This window comes from Hypomesus nipponensis, chromosome 1, assembly GCF_054491055.1.
Source record: "Hypomesus nipponensis isolate SF chromosome 1, ASM5449105v1, whole genome shotgun sequence".
Lineage (NCBI taxonomy): Eukaryota > Metazoa > Chordata > Actinopteri > Osmeriformes > Osmeridae > Hypomesus > Hypomesus nipponensis.
The window spans coordinates 19,510,325-19,534,960 of record NC_140361.1 but is presented as its reverse complement, the minus strand read 5'-3'; the positions used below and the strand labels follow the sequence as shown (position 1 = coordinate 19,534,960).

The 24,636-nt window shown below is 41.9% G+C and overlaps 1 protein-coding gene across 1 annotated transcript; it reads left to right on the top strand.

The window, feature by feature from the left end:
- nexmifb (neurite extension and migration factor b) lies at positions 1-23,754 on the top strand. Its single transcript, XM_084699200.1, has 3 exons — positions 1-85; positions 16,040-20,213; positions 20,764-23,754. Exons 1-3 carry the CDS (start codon positions 1-3, stop codon positions 20,846-20,848), a joined length of 4,344 nt encoding a protein of 1,447 aa, XP_084555326.1. The 3' UTR covers positions 20,849-23,754.
- The last annotated feature ends 882 nt before the right edge of the window (positions 23,755-24,636 follow it).

The window sequence follows — 24,636 nt, the reverse complement described above, 5'->3', positions numbered from 1 at the left end:
ATGGATGTGTTAGCAGACCCTAGTTGCCTGGTGGCTGTAAGAACTCCACACCCAACAGCAGCATATACAGATGCAGTGTCCACAGGTGAGAACGAAATACTAATTATTTTAGTTTGGAATTGATCCATTTCAGAGATGCACTTAATTCAGTAAACCTGGTGCCCGAGATTGATTGTACAGATTTGAATCTTAAAATGAAGTTCACCAACATACTCTCCTTTAGAATGTGTATGAATGTAACCAAAGTGAAGTATAGAAAGTCGGTATCCAAGTAGCTTGCCAGTCGGCAAGTCCGTATCCAAGTAGATTGCCACTTCTAAATGGCTGGCCCAACATACCATCCAAGTGAAGATCACTCGCCACCGTTTCATGCGAGCACAACCTTGTTTTACCTGAATTGGTCCGAAGTAATCGACACCCACATGTGTAAAGGGTGGGAGATCTAGAGAGACGCGGTCTGCTGGAGAACAGACATTTTCTGTCTCCAACCTTTGTTTTCATGCAACTGCCGAAAACTGCAGAGTAGTCACTCACAAGCAGTGTTTGGGGTAACACGTTATGTAATATAACGCGTTACATACTATTGGATATAACGCATTACTTTTTGACATTGAGTAGTATTATTACAGTTACTTACTTAAGTAACTTACTTGTCCAAGTTACAGCATTAATTCAACAAATGACTTAAATAGCCTTATAAATACAGATTGTTGCCTAAAGGACAATCCCTGGGCGTAGTAGCCTGACAGTTTGCCTTTGATTCACGCTGCAGGCAAACACATCAGCAATCTTTGCCGCAGAACGTGTTACGTTTTCGGCGTGGAAATATTCCCACTATTTCGCTTTCATTGAAGATATTGGAAGAAAAATTCAAGTTAAATGCAAACTGTGCCCCAACAAAAGTAATATTTACGATTACAGGTAAGCACAATATATAAATGGATCGACCCAACCCAACCTGTTGTGTTTACCTCTTTTGGGGGGGTCCAAGTCTTAATTACGGGGGTCAAACCCCCCCATAATTCGCACATTGAGTAAAAGTAATATAATAAGTCATATAATAAGTAATAATATTACTTTGTACAGAAAGTAATAATGTCACCTAATCACACTACTTTTACTGAACAGTAATAAGTAATAACTAATAACTTTTTTGAGTAACTTCCCCCAACACTGCTCACAAGGTAGCTAAAAACCTCTGTTGTAACCTGGAGGGCATATGACTTCTCCCTGAGTGTCCAATCTGCTGATGGATATGTCTAAAGCCTAATTTATACTTATGTCGCTGACACTTTTGAAATGGTCGCCGACGAAAAAAAAAGTGTAGCTCAGGCTGCTGCATTTATACTTTGGCAAATAGTCGCCTGTGCTCAAGGTTCGCGTTTTACCATTACATTGTTAACGCTTTGTAGCCTAGGTGATCGATTGGAGAAAATGGCTGTAGCTAATTTCTCCTGGTAGGCGACACTTTCCAGCGACGGTTAAAAGTGTCGACCATGACGCCATTTCTGTCGGCGACCTTTTCAAAAGTGTCTGCGACCTAAGTATAAATTGGGCATAAGAATCAGTTCGGCGATGTCAGAGTCTTTGCGCAGGATTCTTTTGGGTACTGTTCCATTGGAATAGCAATCTTACGTAACTGTCCTCCCACCATCAAGAAGCCTTGGTCCACAATAGGATCCAGTGTACAGATAGAACTGTTCTTTTTGAGTGCTCTCCCATTCTCCGAGAGCAATATCCTGTTTAAAGTGCTGTTTAAGTTTGAATCAAATGATGGACTTTTCTGCATCATTTATATCCTCCACAGACAGGCCTTTTGCTCCATATGTCATTTTAAAATGATCAGTGTTCTCTTTTGTGGATACTGAAGGTGGCGGATCTGATCCTGTCTTTGTAAGAGTTTTCCTCTGGTTTTGTAGTAGGAGTCGTCTTCTCAGTTTCAATATCCAGGCAACAGCTTTCTTCAGTCTGCACCATGATGAGTAGTGTTCAGTTAGTTGGCAAAGTGGAGTCTTTACTTCCATGATTCTGCAATTCACAAATAAGTGTTTTCTTATCTCCTGATCAACCGAATGGATTTTTTCAGAGGTTTAAGGATCTCTGTCCACTCAGTTTCCTTTTTCTAGGAAATCAGGACACTTTGATTCCAGGAACGGATTAATGTGCAACACATGTGAAGTTTGTCAGCTGGGTTTTCTTTCGAGCTCACGTGCCACCACTGTTTCTATTAAGAAAGATCATGGATCACTGCAACCCTGTTGGCCACATAGGTTTGGATTTTTTGGGTTTAGTTCTGGATGTACTTCAGCACACGTGCTGTCTGTCCAGAAAGTGTAGTCTCCAAGTTGAATGGCCAGGAATTGAACCTGCAACCTTCTGATTACCAGCCCGATTCCCTAACCGCTCGACCACCTGACTCAATCATCAACAATGAAGTTGTGTTTGATTATCTAAGTTTCATCTTCATCATACCTTGCGTTGTTGTTGTCAGTGTATTGCTTGTTTTTGTGTTTTGTAGGGCTGTCCCCGACTAAGATTTTCTTTGGTCGACCAAGACTCGACTAAAACGTCTGAAAATCGACTAATCGAAATTTGAAACGCTTTTTCTTCGCAATCTGAATCAATGGCTGCTGGACATTGCAGATTCAGCTGCTAATAGCCTACTAATAATAAGACTCGTATCACCAGTCCTGTTTTAACTGAATGCCAATTATATTTAGAATCTCTTACAATGTACTACAAATTAAAAATATTGTTTGTTTAAAACCTGTTTTCGGTCCTGTATCACCCACGATACAGAAATGCTGCTCCCCCCTCCCTCAGTTACGACGCACTTAATTCTAACAAATATTTTGTTAGACTGCCACACAAGTTATACATCATTGGAAAGCTACGATTCGTGTGCTTCCATTGAAATAAACCAATTCAAGATCAGCTAGCAACAGCAAGTACCGTCAACGTCTTTGTCCGGTGACCATTCCTTCAATACAGCCAGAGAAAAAAGATACTAGTCACCTACCATTACTTCGGAATGTTCCAGGTATGCACCAGACCCCCACCCCTCGCCCCTCGGCTTGAAGCAACGGCCCCGGTGGATGTAGGTGATATTGCATTTACGGTTAGGTTCCTGTGTCTTCCGGTCGTTTTTATTCTATTAACTCCAGTTAACATTTACTAAACTATCTCCCCCAATCATTTTAGTTTGATTCTCAAACCTGGCTCATATTACTAGCTTTTTTTTTCAGATTTTTGCTAAGTTTGTAACCAATCTGAAATGGGTGAACTAGCACCCCATTTATTTGCCTACGTCAATAAAAGTTGCCTGCAAATGTGCTCGCGGATACTAACAAAGCACGAGAACAAAAGTTCACATTGGCCGATAGCCGATTTACATTGAGCTGAATGAGCCATAGACATATATTGAATGAGCACAGGGAAAAATGGCTTGAGTTGCCTGCCTTGTTGTAGCAACTTTAGCAAATCGTTGTCACACATACATGAAATGTTGTTAATATAGTTTATTCACATTATTTTAAAACATTTGATTTTTAATAAAAACGTTCATGACATGATGGCAAATATATTGTGTTAAGCGTGAGCATAGATTGTTGACATGTCTATCTGGAGCAAAGACAAAGATTAATACTTAAACTGTTAGACACAATAGGAAATGATATATATTTAAATAATATTAGTCTTGCCTTCAGAAGCTTTTGTTAAACACACCCATTATTCTTTTTTTGATTGTGTCATCAATCCAGACTGCTTTTGTGGGACAATGAAGGTCCTCAGTGACTATGTTTCACCTCCACTTACATCTGATGGAAACGTCTTGTAGCCTATATGGTTCAATGAATATGCCCCTTTCAAAGGCAAATGTTCAATAAAGTATATTTTAGACACACTTCTCGAGCTTTCATTTATTACATTATTAACACGTCTTGTTAGATCACGTTATATCCATTAATAGACGTTTGGTTTTGTAGGATGAACATATAAAACACAGGCCCCATTTCTACACTGATGTTAAATTGAAGGCAGTGTGAATTTCGTGGCATTTCGTTTGAATATAAAGTTGACAGTAAGTTATGGTAAGTCTGCATTAAGGAAGATTTCGGTTACCAAAATAACTTTTAGGTTTTCTTTGCCTGGCGAGAACAACGACGGAGCTGTTTGTGTTAACAGTTTATTTCATCCGATACAATGCGTTGGAAATCATACTCATATCACAAAGAAAAAAAGTAACATATGTGATGAGTTCCATCTAGAATAGCCCTATAGCCTATTTCTAAAAAACAAGTGAAAGGAATACAATAGTGACAGAATACATTTCCGTTAAGTTTGCATCATGTGTCTGATTCTTATTGGACTTGTACCCCATCCTACCCATAGATTCTGCAACTGCAATGCCTAAGCTCACACGCTCGTAACCATATAAATCTATGCTTGCGACTGGTTGTCGCAAAGTATGACATGTACAGCTAGTTGCAAGCGTGCACAAGGTCTCGGAGCTAGGGAAAAAAAGAGCCACTGTTTAAAGCTAGACCGGAAGACACGGAAGTGGAAAGATGGCCGCGTACAGTCTCACGCTCTCGCTTGCCTCACTGCGCCACTGAGCACTTTTCATGGAAATGAATGGGGACGCCATCTTGGAAGACAAAAGTAGCTTACTCTAGTTATATTAATACATCAAAACCTCATCTGCTTACATTCCCAAAGGTCCAAAGTATCTAACCATGTCGAGTAGTTGTCCAAACAATGAATTATATCCACACATAGCCACGATCTTGTTGCTTCATTCTTCCTTCGCCAATTGTTTGTATTTCTGTCTGTCACGCAGTCGCTCATAGGAGGAGACGTGGGTCAAGTACAAACGCGGGGGTAGTCTTAAAATGGCCACTACACTCTGCCCTTTTGTTTGACCCAATAGGAGCTTCCCTGCCCTGTTGACAGCCCTCTAAAGCCAACTAGGTCTGTGCGTCCTGACCCCCCACCCCCACACACACACACTCCTTCTAAACAAATATCTGAAACTGGCTTCAACTGGCTCTGATATGAGCTTGTTAGCCTTGTAGCTTAGCGCTAGCTGTAAATGGCGATACACCATTTGCCAGGTCCCTGTGGAGCCTTCAAAATAAAAGTATATTGCGCAATAATAGTCTATTACGCAATAATCTTTGTGCGCCAATCCTGGGAATCAGATAAAGCACTTCAATGTGTTCATGCTTCAGTTTTTGTGTTTCAGTAATACTAATGAAGGATTTAGCTATTATATATGATAGTTCTAAGTACCACCTTTCATTAGAGATAACAATTATACCTTTTTATCCTAAGAATTTGACCTTGGTTACAAAGGGTCATTCTGGAGTCTCCAAAAGGCCCTTTTAGAAAACGCCTGGATGTACATTTATAAAAACATGTATATGCATATATTGTGGTATTATGTTTGACTTTTGATTTTAATTGGGTAAGGATTCAACCTGTGGTCCAATTCTGTTTTCCAGTTAATACCTACCACCTCTAGACCTCTTCAGGGGTCTCATTTATAAAGCTTGCGTACGCACAAAACGGGGCTGAAAATGTGCGTACGCCACTTTCCACGCAATGGTTGTGATTTATAAAAAACAAACTTGACGGGAGAATGTGCGGTCCTCCACGCAAACACTCCCGTAGGCCTACGCACATTTTGGAAACAGTTGGAATTGGCGACGCAGATGACCATACTGTAGTCAGACTGCAGAAAGTAAATGCGGGAAGAACGATTACTCGCAATATTTATATATTTTGTTTTCCTCACACAAGTTTTTTTTCCATTAAATGTCATCATTATAATGACAATGTAATCCAGCAGTATTATTTGAGCTTGTACTGAGTGTTATAATTGTTCCATAAACACCTTGTACAATCCATGCATTCATTAGGTGCTTTGCATTGACCAATTTTGATAAAAAATGGGCGTGTTCAGGGCAGGGTACAATGCTGATTCATGTCTACACACTTGTGGGTAATCTGTGATTTATAAAGGGAACATTGCGTACAGGTGTGCGTACGCACGGTTTTATAAATCAGAATTTTTGTGTGCGTACGACATTTTAGGCTTTTGGGCGTACGTAGACTTTTAGTAAGAATCCTATGCACAGTTTTTTAAATGAGACCCCAGGCCTCTGTTTTCAAAACAAAATCTAGGCGGAAATAGAAACTTTCACTTTCCTTGTGTTCAAGCTTCTATTACTCAAAACCAGTAGGACTGACAGGGGTCCTGACAACAGGGGAAATAACTTCGGAGTGTCAGCTTTCAAAAGACACCATTTACATGCATGTACTCCAAATGGTTCAAGATTATACTGTTTAGGCGTTTTTAGGCACATTTAACAGGATGCAAATCATCAGAGCACGCTTATCACTGCCTGAACTTGCAGCATGCAAACTTACGTAGAAGCTGAGTGGGGAACGGTGCAACAGAGAAAGATTTTGTTATCTTGGCCGGAGAAAATAATGTCATTCGATTTGGATGTGTTTCTTATAATAGGCATATTCCTTTTTCAACCCAGCGCGTTAGCATGAGTGAAGTAGGCCTGAGCCAATTTATGTTTTTCAGGTGGTAGGCTACATCATATTCGACGTTGAACTATGAAAAATAAGCCGTTGTTGGCAGAGTTTGCATTCAATGTTTTTCGAGTCACCTGGTACATTGTAAATGTAAATGTACTTTAATGAAATGCTGCCATTCCACAGATTTCTTTGCCATTTTGACTAATAACACCGACAAAGTAAGCTATGGCAGAGTTTGTAGTTCTGCATCCAATTATGCTCGTGCCGTATACCAAAACAAAATAAAAATACCAAAACAAAGCGGAGATTAACGGAAGGGAAAACAGTAACACCTTTTCTTTTAAATTATATATTTTTGAGTTGGTTTATTTGTGTTAAATAATATAATCTAAAATTTCTGTAGAACATTTCGTTAATTCAGCAATGATGACACAAGGGGGAATCAGTTCTCATACTGCCATACGGCAGCTTGACAAAAAAAAAATCTTAGTTGACCAAGAGCATATCGACCAGAAAATCGACGAGTCGACTAATCGACTGGGGACAGCCATTATGTTTTGGCCTGTAGAGGTCCTCGCTCAGCTGCAAGTATTTTATTAAGTTCACCTGGGCCTCGTTCTGCTTGGTCAGGGGTAGGCAACCCTGGTCCTAGAGAGCCGCTGTCCTGCATGTGTAATAGAAAATTACTATTCTTTAAGATGTCTATAATATTCTTTGGCCTAGAACAATTATTGCTGAGGTTTTAACTTCTGTAAAAATGGTATAACCTTTTGGCCTAAGACAGTATTGCTTAAGTTTCCGTTTGCTGACAAACGTCTAACAATTTGACTGTTTGACCCTGGTTGTTTTGCCCATACTCCAGGGGTGTTTTTGCTGACAAGTTCTGCTTCTGTCGTCTCAAGCTCTGTTTTTTAATATTGAGCATCTGTATTCAGTTCTGCAACCTATTTCCCTTTTTAACTTTCTGTTATTGAAGAATTCCTCTTTTGATAGACATGAACTATTGAACTAATGATGTAACTGTCTGGAATTACTGTATAAAAGAGTGTTCAGATCATGACACCTTTAGAGAGCCCTTCTACTCCAGACATCATTTATGATACTGTTTTGGAATTGCTCCTCCTTGATTTCAAGAATAAACAGATAAAGAAAAATTCTTCTGACTTCAGACATTCAATCATAGAAAATTCCACCACACATGTTTTAGATGTTTCCCTGCTCCAGCACAGCTGATTCAAATGAATGGGTCGTTATCAAGCTCTGTGGAAGCCGGGTAATGACCATTCATTTGAATCAGGTGTGCTGGTGCAGGGAAACATCGAAAACATGCAGGACAGCGGCTCTCTAGGACCAGGGTTGCCTACCCCTGTGCTAGGTGTATTTAAGGGACTCTGTCTCATGCCTTGCTTGATGTTCAGGTGTTCTGAAGCAGGTTGACTACGTAAGTCTTCTAAAGTCATTCTGTTTTTTTGTTGCCTGTGGAATATTTTTGTTGAACGTCCTTTTGAGACTGGTTTTGTTTGGAGTGTTACTTTTTGCTATTCTTTGCCAACCTATGGACTATTGCTCGAACCGATTAAAAGATATTCAGCATCTCCAGTTCTGTGTGCATCTTACTGTTGGTTTCACCATCCTCCAGTGGCTCAAGGAGTGTGAGTCGGACCTTCACACGGGAGACCCAAGTTTGAGTCCCGGCTCTGACAGTTGTCATCTACGGTTTGTCATAGAGCGAAGTTGGCAATACTGGGAGATGACACAGCGCTGAAGAGATGAACCTTCATTCGATACACGTCCAAGAGTTTGCTGGTGCCACCACAGGAATCTCAACAGGTCCCTGTGCTTGTCATGGCCTTGTACTTAGTAGAACATTGCTTGAATATCACCCATAATAGCAATTTGTTCTGGGCGGAACCTGAGCAGGACATTGATGAGGGTGTTTGCCTGGTCAGGGCATTAGAGGAGTTATCCATTAAGATAAGTTCTTTTGGCACTTTCTCTGCATACCCTTTGTTTATTATGTCAACCATGAAGTCTGTACTCCAAAGCGTAGATCTTTCCTCAACTTCTTAAGCAGGTTCATGGCCCGCTGCTCTGCCAATATCGTGGTTGTCTGGTCACATCTTTGTTACGAAGAGGTAGGGGTGACTGGTAGTGACCGTCTTGAAAGATTGCAGAGCTTGATTACAATTTCCTTGTAACTTTTATCCTCACCTGACATTTCACTCATTTCTTGTCATACTTCTTTTCAGAGAAGTTGTATTGCCCGATGAGGAGTTCCCCCAGATTGGCAATTGTTATTTGGTGGGCCATTAGTGCTGGATGTTTGGACCCTTCAGTAGTGATGTAGAAATTGAGAGGACCATTGACCACCCATCCTAATAATGTCTTGACCGCATATGGTCCATTCCCCATGCAAAGATTTCATTTCCTGAGGAACATTTATTCCCATTAGTTCGATGTCTGCAATCAATTTCACTTAACTGAATCATGTTGAGGTGCGGCCACCTTTCAGATCATTTTGTGTAGATGTAGGGGGTTTAATACTGGCCAAACAACCAAAACTATTCCTCTATGGTTTAAAGGAAGAGAGGACACTGAACAATGTATTAACATGAACCAAATTATGCCAAGACCAATGGAACTTGCAGTTATTTGTCTATAATTTAATGGTAGGTTTATTTATTTTAAGTGAGCGACAGAATAACAACAAAAACTCATGTCAAAACTTATGAATTTATTAGCATTTTAATAAGTGAAATAAGTATTTGACCCCTCTGAAAAACATGACTTAGTACTTGGTGGGCAAAACCCTGGTTGGCAATCACAGAGGTCAGACGTTTCTTGTCGTTGGCCACCACGTTTGCACACATCTCAGGAGGGATTTTGTCCTACTCCTCTTTACAGATCTTCAAGTCAGTAAGGTTGAGGCTGACATTTGGCAACTCAACCTTATGCTGGGGACACACTACAGGATAATCGGGCCGATTTCGCCCCTTCTGACAATCCTAGGTAACGTCCCTATTATCTTGATGGTTCTACAGATTATTTTATCAAATGTTCCCTTGGTGTGAGGTGTGTCAAGAGTGACTGAATCTGCTCTGAAGGACGTCGGTGACGCCCCGATTGCGAATCCTAAATATTCAACATGTCGAATACTTGCGAACAGAAATCCTGATGTGTGGGGGGAACCCCGAGGACAAACGCAGAGTTTATCACGTGAAACGAAACAATATCCAATCAGAAAGCAAACTGAGAGAAGACGGAAGCATAACAAACGGAGTCACGGCGCAGCACAAAGTTAAATGTTAAAAAAAAGTTAATTTTTTTTCCGTGATTTCTGTGAAAATCATTCCAAACACTATCATTGCAATTTCTTCCTGCATATCGTCCGCCATGCTTATTCTTAAATCTCGACAGTTTTTGCAAGATTTCTTGTGTTAAGAGTTGGAACACTGGTTGGAAATCTGTTTGTGTGTGGTGCGCTGTCTTTGTCAAATCATGGCACACCACACACTGTAGGAGCAAAACGGCTAAATCTAGGATTTCTTGTCTTCATGTTTGTGGTCTCTCACAGTTTGAAGATCTTATAAGATCAAAAAAATATTTTAGTGTGTCCCCAGCATTAGGCTCCCTCCACAGATTTTTTATGGGATTAAGGTCTGGAGACTGGCTAGGCCACTTGAAGACCTTAATGTGCAGGAGGGAAGATCTTTCTGAGAGAAGGAGGTTGTCATCCAAGATTTGAAGGTACATGGCCCCGTCTATCGTCTCTTTGATGCCGTGAAGTTGACTGTCACCCAAACACCCCTAAAGCATAATGTTTCCACCTCCGTGTTTGATGGTGGGGATGGTGTTCTTCAGGTCATAGGCAGCATTCTTCCTCCTCCAAACACGAGTTGAGTTGTTGCCAAAGAGCTTGATTTTGGTCTCATCTGACCACAACACTTTCCCTTCCTGTAGACCACATGTGTCAAACTCCGGTCCTCGAGGGCCGCTGTCCTGCATGTTTTAGATGTTTCCCTGCTCAAACACACCTGATTCAATTAAATGGGTTGTTATAACAACCATTCATAAGAATCAGGTGAGCTGGATAAGGGAAACATCTAAAACATACAGGACAGCGGCCCTCGAGGACCGGAGTTTGACACCCCTGCTGTAGACCTTTAGTAGGCTGAGGTACGTGGTGCCCTCTAGACCAGTGGTTCCCAACCCTGGTCCTCAGGGCACCCTGTCCTGCCTGTTTTTAGATGTTTCCCTGCTCCAACACACCTGATTCAAATGAATGGGTTGTTATCCAGCAGGACAGGGTGCCCTGAGGACCAGGATTGGGAACCACTGCTCAAGACCTCCAACCCAGTGTTTTTTCTGCCCCATTGTTCACAGGAGAATCTCAGTTCTAAGTACCAGGATCTAGGAATGCATAGGTTAAGATTAACTTATTTAACTTTTCCACCTTGATTCGGATTGGCACATCGCCAGCGTGCAATCCTTACTGGCGCCAGTTCTGTCACCGGCCGATACTGTTTGATAGTCCAAGTTTGAGGTCTCCATACTTTCGATGTATAATACCTCAATTGTTTTACTTGAGGTACTTGCAGCTAATCGATTCTTTAACATAACACAAAACACCACCAACTTTAGCATGTTTTCGATCATTTCTATAAATACTGAAACCAGGCACAGTTATGGCTGCATAGGATGAATTTTCATGTAACCATGATTCTGACATCGCTAAATAATCGATATTTGACTTGTGTAAAAGATGCTAAACTTGTTCACATTTAGAGATAATACTTCTAATGTTTATATGACCACCTAAGAGTCCTTTGGGTTTGCTCCTAGCATCCCAAATAAGTTTAGAGTCATTGACAGTTTTAAAGATATTCCATTTACGTTGCTTGATTATAGCTCTATTTATGCGCCTGTTAACTAATGTTGGGCTAGAACAGTGAACTGCGGGTTTATCAGTTTCATCGCATGACCCCACCGCTCCGGGAATGGCGTTGAGTAGCGAAAGTGGAGCTGCTTCAGTTATCTGACCAGCGAAAGTGGAGCTGCTTCAGTTATCTGACCATTGTCGCTCCCTGGATCACTTGCTGCGTTGACAGCCGTCTTATCTCCGGGACCACTCAACCAGCTTGGGCCTCCAGCGATGACAGTCACTGCCTACCCAGGATCAGGATTCCTCTCTTGACTCCATGGCTCGATCAGTAAGCAGACTGTAGCCACCCGACCACTGTCCTCGTTCCCCATGGCTCTTTGAGAAATGGTGTGGCCTTCGTTCCCCATGACAGTCCAGGGGTCAGGTCCGAAGCTCATGCGAACAAAACGCCGATCCGTCTGTTGGGAGGCCCGGTTAACCGGGCGGAGACTCTGCAGCGCGCTGCCCTATTTACGGATCCTCACGGGTCGGCGGCAGGGAGGTGGGTACCCGGCCTACAGTATAGCAGCAGCCATCGATAGGAGTAATCCACGGAGCCTCGAATGTCGTATCCGGCGTAATCACTGGAGAGACCAAACAGCGGATGGCGAGTGTTGTACATGGAGGGGGAGGCCAGGTGAGCTTTCAGCCGGCATAATACTCTACCTCTCTTTCCTCGTCTTCTGCAACGGCTATTGCGTGGCAACCGACCAGGAAGATGCCATAGGTGAGAGGGTACAAACACCAGAACAGGTGGCGGTGGCTTTGTCTGTTTGAGACCTTCCATTTTCTAAATTAATAAAAATAGCAAATTAAATCAAACATTAATCTAAGTACATGGCCTCCTATGTAGCTTCCTAAAATAAATTGACATTTCGGGCATAAAAAGAAAATATTCAGTTGAGCTGCCACAAAAATAGTCTTGTGTCTTAGGGTCAAAATGACTTGAAAATACTGTTAGGGGCTGTAGCTGTCACGGGTGGGTGCAAGAGGAGGACCCAAATGCAGGGAGGGTCCTCCCCAACTCAGGGAGAGAGACAGGCAGGTTTCCAAAAACCAAAATGTACTTATTGTCTCAAAAACATGAGGAACAAGGAGGGGTATACTCACACTCCAGGCAAAAGCAAGGAACCGACAAAGGCTAATCAAGGAGAGGGACCATATATACACACTTAAGGACCAAACTACGCACAGGTGAAACAAACTACAACAAACTGAAAACCTGACAGGCACTCAACAAGACACAGGTGCAGGAAATCAGACACAGGGAAACACTACTAGGGCAAGGAAAAACAAGAACTTAGGTTGGGGTACAGCCAATGGCGTGACAGTGATGTCCATCCATATTAGGAAGGTCAAAGGAAAGAGATCAGATTAAGATTAACTCTTTTTTGTCTATTATTCATTTGAATCAGTGTATATTTTGAATATGAATGTTGGAAAGAGCAGTAATGGACAGTAATCAGTCTTTCAATGGCCTTGTCTTGCTTGAGGCCTCCAATGCAAATGTATCCATTGGGCACTTTAGTTACAGAAACACTATTTGTATATTGGCTGTATATTGTCTTATTTGTATTCATAGGTCTATAGCTTTACCTGTGAGGGACACTAGAGAGTTAACAAAACAGCTAATGTTATGTATGACTATTTAGTTGTCATTAGTGTTGCTTTTGTCAATGAAAATTATGACTAAATATAGTCGTCAACTAACCTTTTTCAAGTGACAAAAACGGGACAAGACGCAAAGTAAATGCTGGTGATGTGATGATGACTATAATTAAATGTATAATGCAATATCGTTGACGAATAAAAACAAGACGAAATGTTGTTTACAAAATAAAAACGAGACAAAATGTTACAACGTTATTTTGTCTCGTTTAGTCGCGTTATTATTGTTACCTAACGCTAACTCTTGAGGCTGTGCTTAATGTGTCTCATTTTAACGTTAGCTTTAGACGTTAGCTTTAAACATTAGCCACTGGAGCTGAAACCGACTGAGAGTCTGAGACAAACGTGTGTGACTAAGGTGTGTGTGTTTGTTTGTGAGAGTGTAAAGTGGGTTACCATGTGTGACTAGTGTGTTCAGCTACTGTTTGTGTGCGTGTGTATTTGTTTGTATGAGAGAGTGTAAAGTGGTTTCTTAGTTCCTACCTGACTGACTGGATGTGTACTAAGCATCCCTTGTTGGCCAAATACTGTAGCTAGTTTTGTCATTCACCTCACACTGAAATTAATTTGGCATCAACAACATGACTTTGAATACCTCATTCGAAAGTCTAGACCAATAGGCCTTCCTTAAACAAATGGTTTTGGCATTAACATGCCTCTCGAGACTACTGCTTAGACTACCTTTGTTTTGATTAAAAAGAGACTAAAATACAATTTTCATTGACTTAAACTAGACTAAATTTAATCAGTTGTCGTCAACTAAAACTAGACAAAAATAGTCATCGACAAGTCAACTAAAATAAGACTAAAATGCTCAGACTTTTAGTCGACTGAAACTTGACTAGACTAAAAAGAGTATGAACGTGACTAAAACTAATTAAAAATAAAATGACAGCTTTACACAAAGACTACACTAAAACTAAAATTGAAACAGACCGTCAAAAACAACACTAGTTTGCATCTACACTTAGCTTGCCACATGGATGTGACATTGTGGAAAATGTCCTGTTGTGTTCAAAGGAGGAACCCTAAATATCTTAACGATGTACAGAGTCAGAGCCCATACCCTGGCAATGGAGAAAGGTTGCTGTAGAAAGACATGGTTGGCTAAAGAACAAAGGAAATGTAAACACTGTGGGTCAGATGAAATTGAAAAGGAACAGAATGTTCTCCTACAATGCCCAAAGTGCGAAAATACTAGAAAATGTTACTTCCCACAATTTGCTTCTAAAATTACAGGGTTTCATAAATAGTTTTGGGCGAAAATGTAGCAACAGTGGAGCTGGCATTGGATTTTGTTTTTGCCTTGCATAGCTTGAGAGAGACAAAGCCTCATGTTGTACCTGGTTGTTAAGGTCCCTTGTAGTAATGATAACTCGTGTTGTATACCATTTCTAATATGCTTGTTATATCTGTGTATATCTTAATAATTTTCTTCATATTCATATTTTTTTTTTCTTGTTGTAATTAATGGTTGTTATTACTATTATTTCTCTGTATTATAACAAATGTAAATTATACATATGTGTTCAATCATATATGGCTTTGGCGACAATGCTCACTCATTCATGCCAATAAAGAGAGAGAGAGAGAGAGAGAGAGAGAGAGAGAGAGAGAGAGAGAGAGAGAGAGAGAGAGAGAGAGAGAGAGAGAGAGAGAGAGAGAGAGAGAGAGAGAGAGAGAGAGAGAGAGAGAGAGAGAGAGAGAGAGAGAGAGAGAGAGAGAGAGAGAGAGAAAAGAGGAAGAGAACATTTTAAAAACAGACAAAGATGAAGAAGGAGAATGAGAGACAGAAGCCAGGCTTTTATTTCTCCTGAGGGTTTCTTCATTAAATATGGCAGTCGTGATGCTTTGTGCTATGTGCTGTTTGTGGGCGTTCTGCCTCCCAGCTTGCCGTGTCTTCAGGCCGGCATCTCACTCTGGGACCTGCTCTATGAAACTTAATTACCTCTTTAAATCACTCTCTAATTTCATCTTCATATTCAAAGATTTACTCACTCAAACACTGGAGCTTCAGCAATATTAAGTGTAACTGGAGTAACTACATTTTACTGTCTTGTTTGCTCAAGTGTATCGCTCTTTCCTCAGAGTCAGCAGTCCAGCACGTCCATGCTACTGCAAAAACAATGAATGGTCAATCACACCCATTTTTTTGTTCAATATACAGTATATTGCTTATATATTCATATATTATCAGTTATTTTACTTTCCCTTGTAGTGGTATTAGAAATAGTATATTTACATTGTGCCCGTGGCAGCCTGTATGTGGAGGTATGTGGAGATGTTATTGCTTAGATTGTTTCCAGCATATGGAGCTGTCGTGTCCCATGTGTATGTACCTGCTTGTGTGCCTGTCATCTTATTATACAATGTAAACATAGCCCCCTGCCTGATGTCACACTGCTACCAGATTCTGTTGGGGGTTTTTTTTTCTCATCAGACGAATCTCTTGAACTGATTAAGCTGTTCTTGTGATCTATCTTAACCCTTGTGCTGCCTTCGGGTCACATGACCAAAAGGTTCATAACGAACCATCGTTGTGTTTACCCAATTTTACCCAATACAAAAGCAAGTAAAAATTATTTTCTTTTAACCTTCGCAATGTGGGGGGTCTGAGACAGCCTAACGGTTAAAAGAAAATGCTTTTTGTATGCAGTACAGTTGTCGCAAACGAAGGTGGGTCACAATGACTGATGGGTCAGAATGACCCGAGGAGAACACAAGGGTTAAGAAAATCACACAAATTGCCAAATTAGATTTTGTCATCAATTAAATGTTTTGCAAATGGCGTGGGACCCAGTCAGAAGGTTAGTTTAGTGTATCAGGATAAATGTAACAAGAACAAATAAGTCAAAATAGGACTATAATCATGGTCTTCTCTCTTTCCTATCTCCTCAGGAGAATGTGAGAATAGCAGTATTCTGAGGCTGTGTGGATCCATCGATGCTGCCCTCCCTCCTTCCATCCCTCCAGCCTCTCCTCCTCTGCCTGCTGCAAACAGTTTACAGAGGACCATACAGACCTTACCCAGCTTGACCCCATCCCACTACCCCCATGTCAATGAAGATCCAAACCCTTTTGGCCACGACACTCCTATATCCCACCCTCTTACATCTGTGAATCCTTGGGCAGCACCTGGAGATCCCCACCGGACAACTCAGCCACTGGTCCTCCCTCGCTCTCTGCCCTTGGCCCTCCCTCTACCTTTGCCCCCAGCCACCATGATGACACCGGAGGATTGTCTTCTCCAACCCAGCCGCACTTGTCTTGGCTGTTTCATAGAGACCCGGGATGCTGCTAGTTCAGACCCATCCAACCTTCCTATCCATGACGTGGCCCATGACACCGGCTCCGATCCGGAGACCTCTGAACTCAACGTGCGGCTAAGCGAGGTGGTTCAAGAAGACTTTGGAGACACCTGCCCCATCTCCGACATCAGTATCCAATGCTTGAGCCATGACGGGGAGACAGTGAGTCACTATGGTGACCAGCTCCTCTCTGACCACCTGCTCAGCTACCGCCTGCCAAAAGATCCCACAAGGGGAGTGAAGAGGGGGGAGGAGAGGGAGGAGAAGAGCCCTGAGGACAGCGATGACCCAGAGGATGAGGCCTCTGCTAAGAATTTGTATGAAGGACTGCTGCTGGACAAGGTGAGCGGGGAGGAGGTCCTTCTGGCTAACGCGGGGCAAGACTGGGGCTATTTTGAGTCCTTCATTAGCGAGAGCAAGATGGAACTGCTGGACCTGTGCTCTAAAAACGAGCTGTCAGTTAACCTTTTTTCAGAGGAAGATGTGGACAACCTTTTTGATGATGAGGACGATGACTCAACATTGAGCAGTGATGTATGCTCTCTGAAAATACGCTATGAGTCCTTTCAGGACAACATGAGAGAAAAGACCAATGTGCTGCAAGAAGAGACACAGTTCAACTTTTTCCCCAGTGTCTTGGCTAACTGTGCCAAAAAGGAGGAGGGGGGAGGGGGCATGCTGAGAAGAAGGGGATCAGCAGAGGATCTTCAGTTCAAAGCCGAAGAACTCTGTCTGGGACAGGAGGAGGAGGGCAAATCCAGAAGGGAAGGGAGTGGTGAAAGCCCTCTGAATGGGTCCCAGGGTTCCCCCATGTCTAGTCCTAAGATCAACTACCTAATAGACTTCAGCAACACAGAGGACTCAGGGGATTACAGTGATGACAGCTCATGCACTGGCTCCTCCTCCGAAACCCCACAGGATGCCAGGCAGAAGAAGGACCGCCCCCCAAAAAAACTAAACTATGGCTTGCGTTCTAAGAGGAAGGTGCGCTACAGTGACGACTATCTGTACGACATGGACTCAATCGAGAGCGAGAGGAACTCTGAGAAGAAGGAGAAGACCCTTATAGGCCAGAAGGAGGAGGAGGATGTTGACTGGTGCCCTAAGAAACGAAGGAAATCCTCTCGGAAGGAGCCTCCTGTGGTCATCAAGTACATTATTATCAACCGCTTTAAAGGGGAGAGATACATGTCAGTAAAGCTTGGAAAGCTGGATCCGGCAGACACTACTGTCAGCCTAAGCACAGAGGCCGTGGTCAAATACCAGACACTGTCACCACTCAAGGATTTCTGGCAGGAGAGGTGGAGGGAGAGAGAAGAGCAGTTGAGGCTGGTAGCCAGGGATAAACAACAACGTGGCATTCATCTGAACAGCCGTCGTCACCGCCCCTTTGGTTGTAGTCACCCCAAGAGGAAATACAAGATTGCTAACCGGCTTAGGGTGCAGAGGATCCATGTTTTGGAACAATCAGATTCAGCCTTGGATCTTTCTGTCTCAGATGTTGGAGTCACTGTCAAAGAGGATTTACGGCAGTCAGCGTTGGGAGCAGGTACTATAGCAGTTACTGGAATATTACATCCCAGCACCATCATGTCTCCTGCCATGACCAAGAGCCGCTCGCAGGAACGAGAGGAAAGGGAGAGCAAGAGGCTGGGGGGAGGACACAAAACAATAAAGATCAGGAAATTCAAAAGTGAAGCCAGGCTAAGGAGCAAGATAATCAAGGAGGGAATGGAGAGCGAGGGGGAGGGTTTGGGGAGTGTGACAAATGAAGTGGATACATGCTTGGCGACAGTTCTGATTGAGATGCCGGCTGCCAGAGCTGGAGTGTTAGGAGAGACAGACCTCAGCTCTGCTACACTCCACCCACACTTTTCTGACAATCACACTGACACAGCCCAAGAGAAAGTCCCCTTCATCCCTACCAGCTGCTCCCCTGAAAAAAAACCCTCCTCCACCTCTGATGGTGTGGAAACTGCTGTCCCTGTCATCCCTGGGGGTTATCTTCAGACTCTTCTAGATGCCACTGACTCCTCGGTAGGAGCAGGCATCTCCTACTTCTCCCAACAGCAGCCGACCAGGCAGCCCTTTCCTCTGGGCCTTTCGATAGAGGAGAAGCAGTTTGCCTCTTCTCTCCAGCTGGCCCAGAGCTGTGTCCTCTCCCCTCCCTCAGAGTCTGAGCTCCAGCAATCCCCCCAGAACTGCCCCAGATTCCCCCCTATTTGGCACCCCCAGCTCTGCCCCAGCCAGGGTTTCACCTCAGACACCCAAGACACCCCCCTCCTTCCTGGCGGCTTCCCTACTGGCCTGCCGCTTAACAACAGCCTGCCTGTGTCTGGCTACAGCCAATTGGGCACGGACCCCAACAGGCTGCTGTATGAGAAGAAATACTTGTCTGAGCCTAGTGGCCTGCAGGTGTGCCAGCAAGCCAGTGAGGGCCAGCAGGGTCTCCAGTACCAGAGAGCCACTCTCTGCACAGACAATGGCCGGCTCATCAGCTATGACTCAGTAGGCTCTCTCTCTGCAGCTTCCTCCAGCAACTATAGCTCTCTCAGCATCAAGTCATGCGAACGAGAAGGGGGTGAGGAGGATGTCCGTGATGGCTTCCTGTCACACTGCAGCCCTAAGGTGCTGATCCAGCAAAGTGTGGATGCCCTCACCCCTCTCAGGGAGTCCTCGGACCTGCTAGATATCTCCAACTTTACTCCTGACAAGTTTCGACATTCATCCCTGTCAGAGCTCTCGCCTCCCGAGACCCCCAACCTCTCTCCTCAGGTGGTGGGGCGAGAGATTAAGATAATGGATAAAGCAGCAGAGTACCAGGATGTGGGTGAGCTGGGCATGGAAAATAGCAGGGAGAGAAAATGGAACTGTGAAGCAATGCAGCAGCAGCTGGAGCAACACTCTGTAAGGGGGTACTCTATGGAGGGAGGCCAGTACCAGGATTCATTTAGAGGTGAGGAAGGGTTAGGCTTGGATAAAAAGGATGTGAACAATGATGACTTTGATAAGCAAACGGAGGAGAAGATGTGTGGTGTGAAAAGCACAAGGTTGAAGAGGAAAGGCAGCTATAAACAAACAACTGACGGCCCCAAGAAAAGCAGAGGCCCGAGAACCATGAAAGCAGAGAAGGTGAAGGCCCCAAGACAGAACTCACGCTCAACAAAAAAAATTAAGGCAATGTTGGAGGGGAAGGCGACCAAGAGCCAGGCCCCCCTGGCAGACAGCAGCAGCACCAGGGACTGGTCTGGCACCGGCTGGTCTGAGAGCAACAGCCTAGTAGGGGATGACCAGAGGGAGTTTGAGGAGCCCTCCAACATCCTGTCCAACATTGTCTCTGGCATGGCGGAGGTCCAGAGGTTTATGATGGCCTCTATTGAGCCACTGTGGGACCCTGTGTCTGAGGCCTGCATTTCTCCTGAGGCCAACAGCCTCAACCTAAAGACTCTAAAGATTCTGTCAGGAACTGAGCCTGAGTTAAAGAAGAAAGGCAGCACTGGGGCAGGGAGGGGAAAAAAGGCAGGTTGCAAGGGGGGTAAGAACCAAACCAAATTCAATCTGTCTCATCCCCTCTTTCCCCAACTGGCCCTTGGTTGCCATATGTTTGACAAACCCAATTTTATCAATCCAGGGCCGGCACACAAAAAGTTGTACCGCCACAAGACCAGCGCCAAGTTTCCACGGATTGACACTATGAAGGGAAAGCGAGTGGAGAGAGACCCTAATAAGGACATAGCACTGATGGCCTCTTTTGAGAAACTGAGGTAATATTTTGTTAAAGGCTGCTGTTGTACCCCTGCCCTCCTTTTATTTCACTTTACCCCTCACCTTGTCTCCCCCCTTCCCCCCCACCCCTCAAAGCATACCGACCCATGCTGACACTATGCCAGAGCTGCATGACAAACATGCCACCCCCTACCTTACTACTCCCACTTTCTCCAACTCCTCTCTCTTAAGAGGACAATACTATTTGCATGAGTTACTTCTTGTAATTTGCAAACTACCTATTGAGTGATTGTGTCAAGCTTGACTGAGATTTTAAAAACTACCATGGCTGCATTTTTCTTGCTTTTGTTGTTTCTGCTCAGTTTTTTCTCTCTTTCTAGTTGTTTCTATTTTGTTTTTAGTCTGAAAAAAGCCTTGAAAACAGTTAAGTCGCATTTTTGGGGGGTGTACTATGTTTTTGTATTTTCTCAGTGAAACTTGCTGCCCTGAATTCTGTGTTTATTCACTTCCTCCCTGAAGATGTAGCTTTACACAAATGCATTGAGTGACATACAAGCACCCCACCTCCTATCTGTTTTTTGTATGCAGAATATGGATGTCCTGCTGTCCATCATGCACTGCCTGGCTCATTTCAAGAGGGAAAACTACAGATCCCATAAGTACCCTCTTCTGAGCCCATATAAGCCCAAGACATCTTAGAAATAAGATGGGACATTTTTGTATTGATGATGACATATCAAACTTAAACATGTTGTCTTAATTTTCTTATCAATGTTGGAATGACTTAATTTTTTGTTACTTTTGATTATTTTATTTTTTTTGGAATTTCAGAGGAACTGGTGTCCTAGAATTACATTTCTACGCCTTGCAAATTCACAAATGCTCCACTCTCTCAGAGTATTTTTCTCAATGTTGTTGTACAGGGACATGCACTATTTGCAAAAAGATAATTTAAAATCTTAAAAATCAATGTGCCAAAAGCAAATATGCTATGTAAATTACCTCTTAAATGTGTGAATATTATTAGCTGTTCCTCTTCTTTTTTTTACCATTTGATGATTTGCTGCTTGGTTTGGCAGCATTGTAAAAGAGAACTGCCTTTCCAGGAAATCCTTATTTGGGACTCGTCTTTTTCTTCATCATTTACTTCTTCCTCTTCTCTGATGGAAGGTACCTACAGCTGGCAGTGAAACACCACCTATCTCTAAACCAAAACAGAAAGATACTTCCAATCCTCTTCTTATCCCCCTTCTTTGTTTACTGAATTCAAGTTACTTCAACATCACCTGACTTTGAGAAGCAAAAGAAGAAGATATCTTTGAAGGCGACTGTAGAGGAGGATTAAAAGAGAGATGTTTAAAAGTTTTTTTTTTTTTTAACAGAGGGTATCCTATCTGAGGGTAAGCAAGGTCATGATTTGTCATTGGCGGTTATATGCATAGTGGAAGTAAGATGTAATTTTTTGTTCGAAATTCCTAACAATTTAATAGTTGCAGAGGTATTGTAGCATTACAATACTTTAATATTTATTTTATATTTATTTTATATTTATCGTCAAAGACCCAAAACACCTAAACAATCCCAATGATATAGATTATTGTACTTCAAAAAGGTGTCACAAATAAGTAATCATCACACATTTTGCTGAGTGTCCACTGGATTATCCAGTAATAGTGTAAAGACATTATATGAAGACAATGACAGTGACCTGTCTACAGGTACGTATTCCTGGTTATGTTACTTATACACTTTCTATGCAAGACCTCCTATAAAGGGCCTCTTTTACTCTCTGTAGTTTAATTACAGCCAATAGACTTGTTTCCTCACTGCCTTTATGCTTCCTTGAAAATCAAAAGAACATGCAGAAAAAAGTGTAGGTTCACATCTAATCAGTGGGATACTATTATACTTGTATTATAACTACAGTAACATGCTCATGTAGCAAGTTCCTACAAGGAAGGTGTTTAAACTGAACCTAATAAAGAAATATTTACTAAACATATTTATTATTTATTGGATTTGATTCAGCTGAAAGGGAAATACCTACATAGAGTTTGGTTTTAATTGAATAACCAATCAGATTAGGACCCAGGAAGTATTGTCAGCCTAAAAACCACCATTCGATCCCTCTAACTATTCCATTCCAGTGTATGATGGATTCAGTAGTGTGTGTTGACGAAAGTTGTAATTATTATTGATTACTAGAACTAATTTGAAAAATACATAACTAATTCAGTACACATCTTTGAGTCAACCATCTCTATACATGTGTCTGTTCATGAGGGTGTATTTAATGGTAATGACAACAACAGATAATTATGAGGTATGAAATAATCAGTTTTCATTCCAATGCATCAGTGTTGAACAAATGAACACACAAATGCATGTAAATTCATCTTGTCTGTTAGTTGTGAGGGCTAATCTAGTCTGTCATACAGTACAGAACCATTTAACAGAGCTTGTCTTTGAGCAATGCCAGCATTCTGAAGCTTCATTTTAAAATGCCTTGTATAAAGGTGGTAAGTAAAAGTATGATTCACAATGTATTTTTCTGTTCTCTCCCTCTCTCACTACTTCCGCTATATTCTTTCTCACACTTCATCTCTAAATCTCCTCCTGTCCCACTACCTCTCTCCTCATCATCACTTACTGTATGCCCTTCTCTTCGGTTCGGCGATGTAGGGATAAGATCTGGACAGACTGCTAAAAGGAACTCCACATGGACCGTTTGTCAGCCTTCTTTCATTTCTGCCAAGTGTCAAATGGAATGTAGTATCTTGAGTTCCGAAGATGTGTTCCTTCTATCTTTCTTTCTATCTTTCCATCTATCTATTCATCTATATCTAACAACAACAAAAAAATTCTCTCTCTCATTCTTTCTTTTAAGATGTGCCACTGTTGAGCTGCCTCATCTTAATGGTGCTAAAAAAGCTGACAATTATAATTTTTTCCCAGAGATGACAAAAAACAAATGCAAACTAGGTTATAGGAACCATGACCCTCTTTATGAATGTATATTATAGAATTATGTTTGATGTGTTCACTTCACGATTATTTGACATTGAATGGGATTACGTTTGGCTCTTTTCATTAAAAGAATAATGAGCTTTATATATACTGTCTAGAGTTGTAGCCAGAGGGAATATTAATGAAACTCTTGACACTACAAAATCTTGTATATTTTTTGTGTGCCAATTTGTAACATATTTTGTAAGTGTATATTTTTCTTAGAAAGTGCTGTGCAGTATTTGTGTGTGTGAGTAACCTTTTATGCGCCTCTCTAGGCCAATGGAAAGGATGTTCATTGACAAGCTTCTGGTTTTAAAAACCGAAATATGAAAGTAAATATAGAAATACATAATTTTTGTTGGGAGTTTTGTAATAAGACCATGATCTTGTTGTGAGAGTGTTGTGTTACTGTGCAAAACACAAATAAGCAAAGAAAAATTTAAAATCTGGAGAAGAAAAAAAACATAACAATTTGTGAACAATTTGCTGTTTTATAGATTTTCTTGTAAATTATTTGAGTATTATTTTGTTTTTTGTTGTAACTGTTGCAAAGGTTTTCAATATTTGTGATCAAGCCTGTACGGTGATAATGTAATATTGGTACTTGCTGAGTTTTGTAATAATGTTTATGGAGTAAATATACACATTAAAATAAGATTTTGAATGCTGCTTTCTGAAGAGAGTTGTTTTTCACCCTCAGTGTCTTGAAACAGTTTTTTTCTTGCTCTGTTCTCAAATTAATCAGTTTAAACCAGTATGTTACAGTTCTCGTCTAGTGAGACAAGTAATGCATTGTACCAGTAGAAGTAGCTTTTTTTGAGGATAGACAGAAATGTTGAAATAAAATGGATCTGGCCGCTTTCCGTTTTCTTTTTCAGCACCATGGACAGCCCCTGCACTAAATTGGCCTGATTTATTTGAAGTAGGCAAGGTGGGGATTGTGTCAATAAAGACATGTCCATTCTTTTACCTACGTTACCACAGCACGGCACTGTCTGTGCGGCACGTTATCGTCCGCACTATGAGCGCAGGCATAGCATACAAATAACTCCTCATGCTCAAACAATTTCCGGAAAATAACCTTACAAAAGTAGCGTAAAAAAGGTATTTATAGTCGTCAATAGCATTTCCGGTTTTGTAGATTCGCCTTCAAATTACGAACAAGGTCTAACATGGGTCAGAACAGCGGAACCTTTTTTTTTTAATGTTTTACCTTTTACACAATATAGCCAATTTCACCTGTTTTTTAACACGGAAGTTCGGAGCAAGTTGTGTATAAATTAAATGACCAATCTTCCTGGTTATTGGTAGTCTATAGGCTAGTAGGAACAAGCTGTACTTGTAGAATAAACTCAAAGCACATCTAATATGGATGGTGGATATTGGAACATGTATCAAATATGCAATGTATAAAAATTAAAGCTACAGTGGGGTTAGAAGAACTGATGTCCA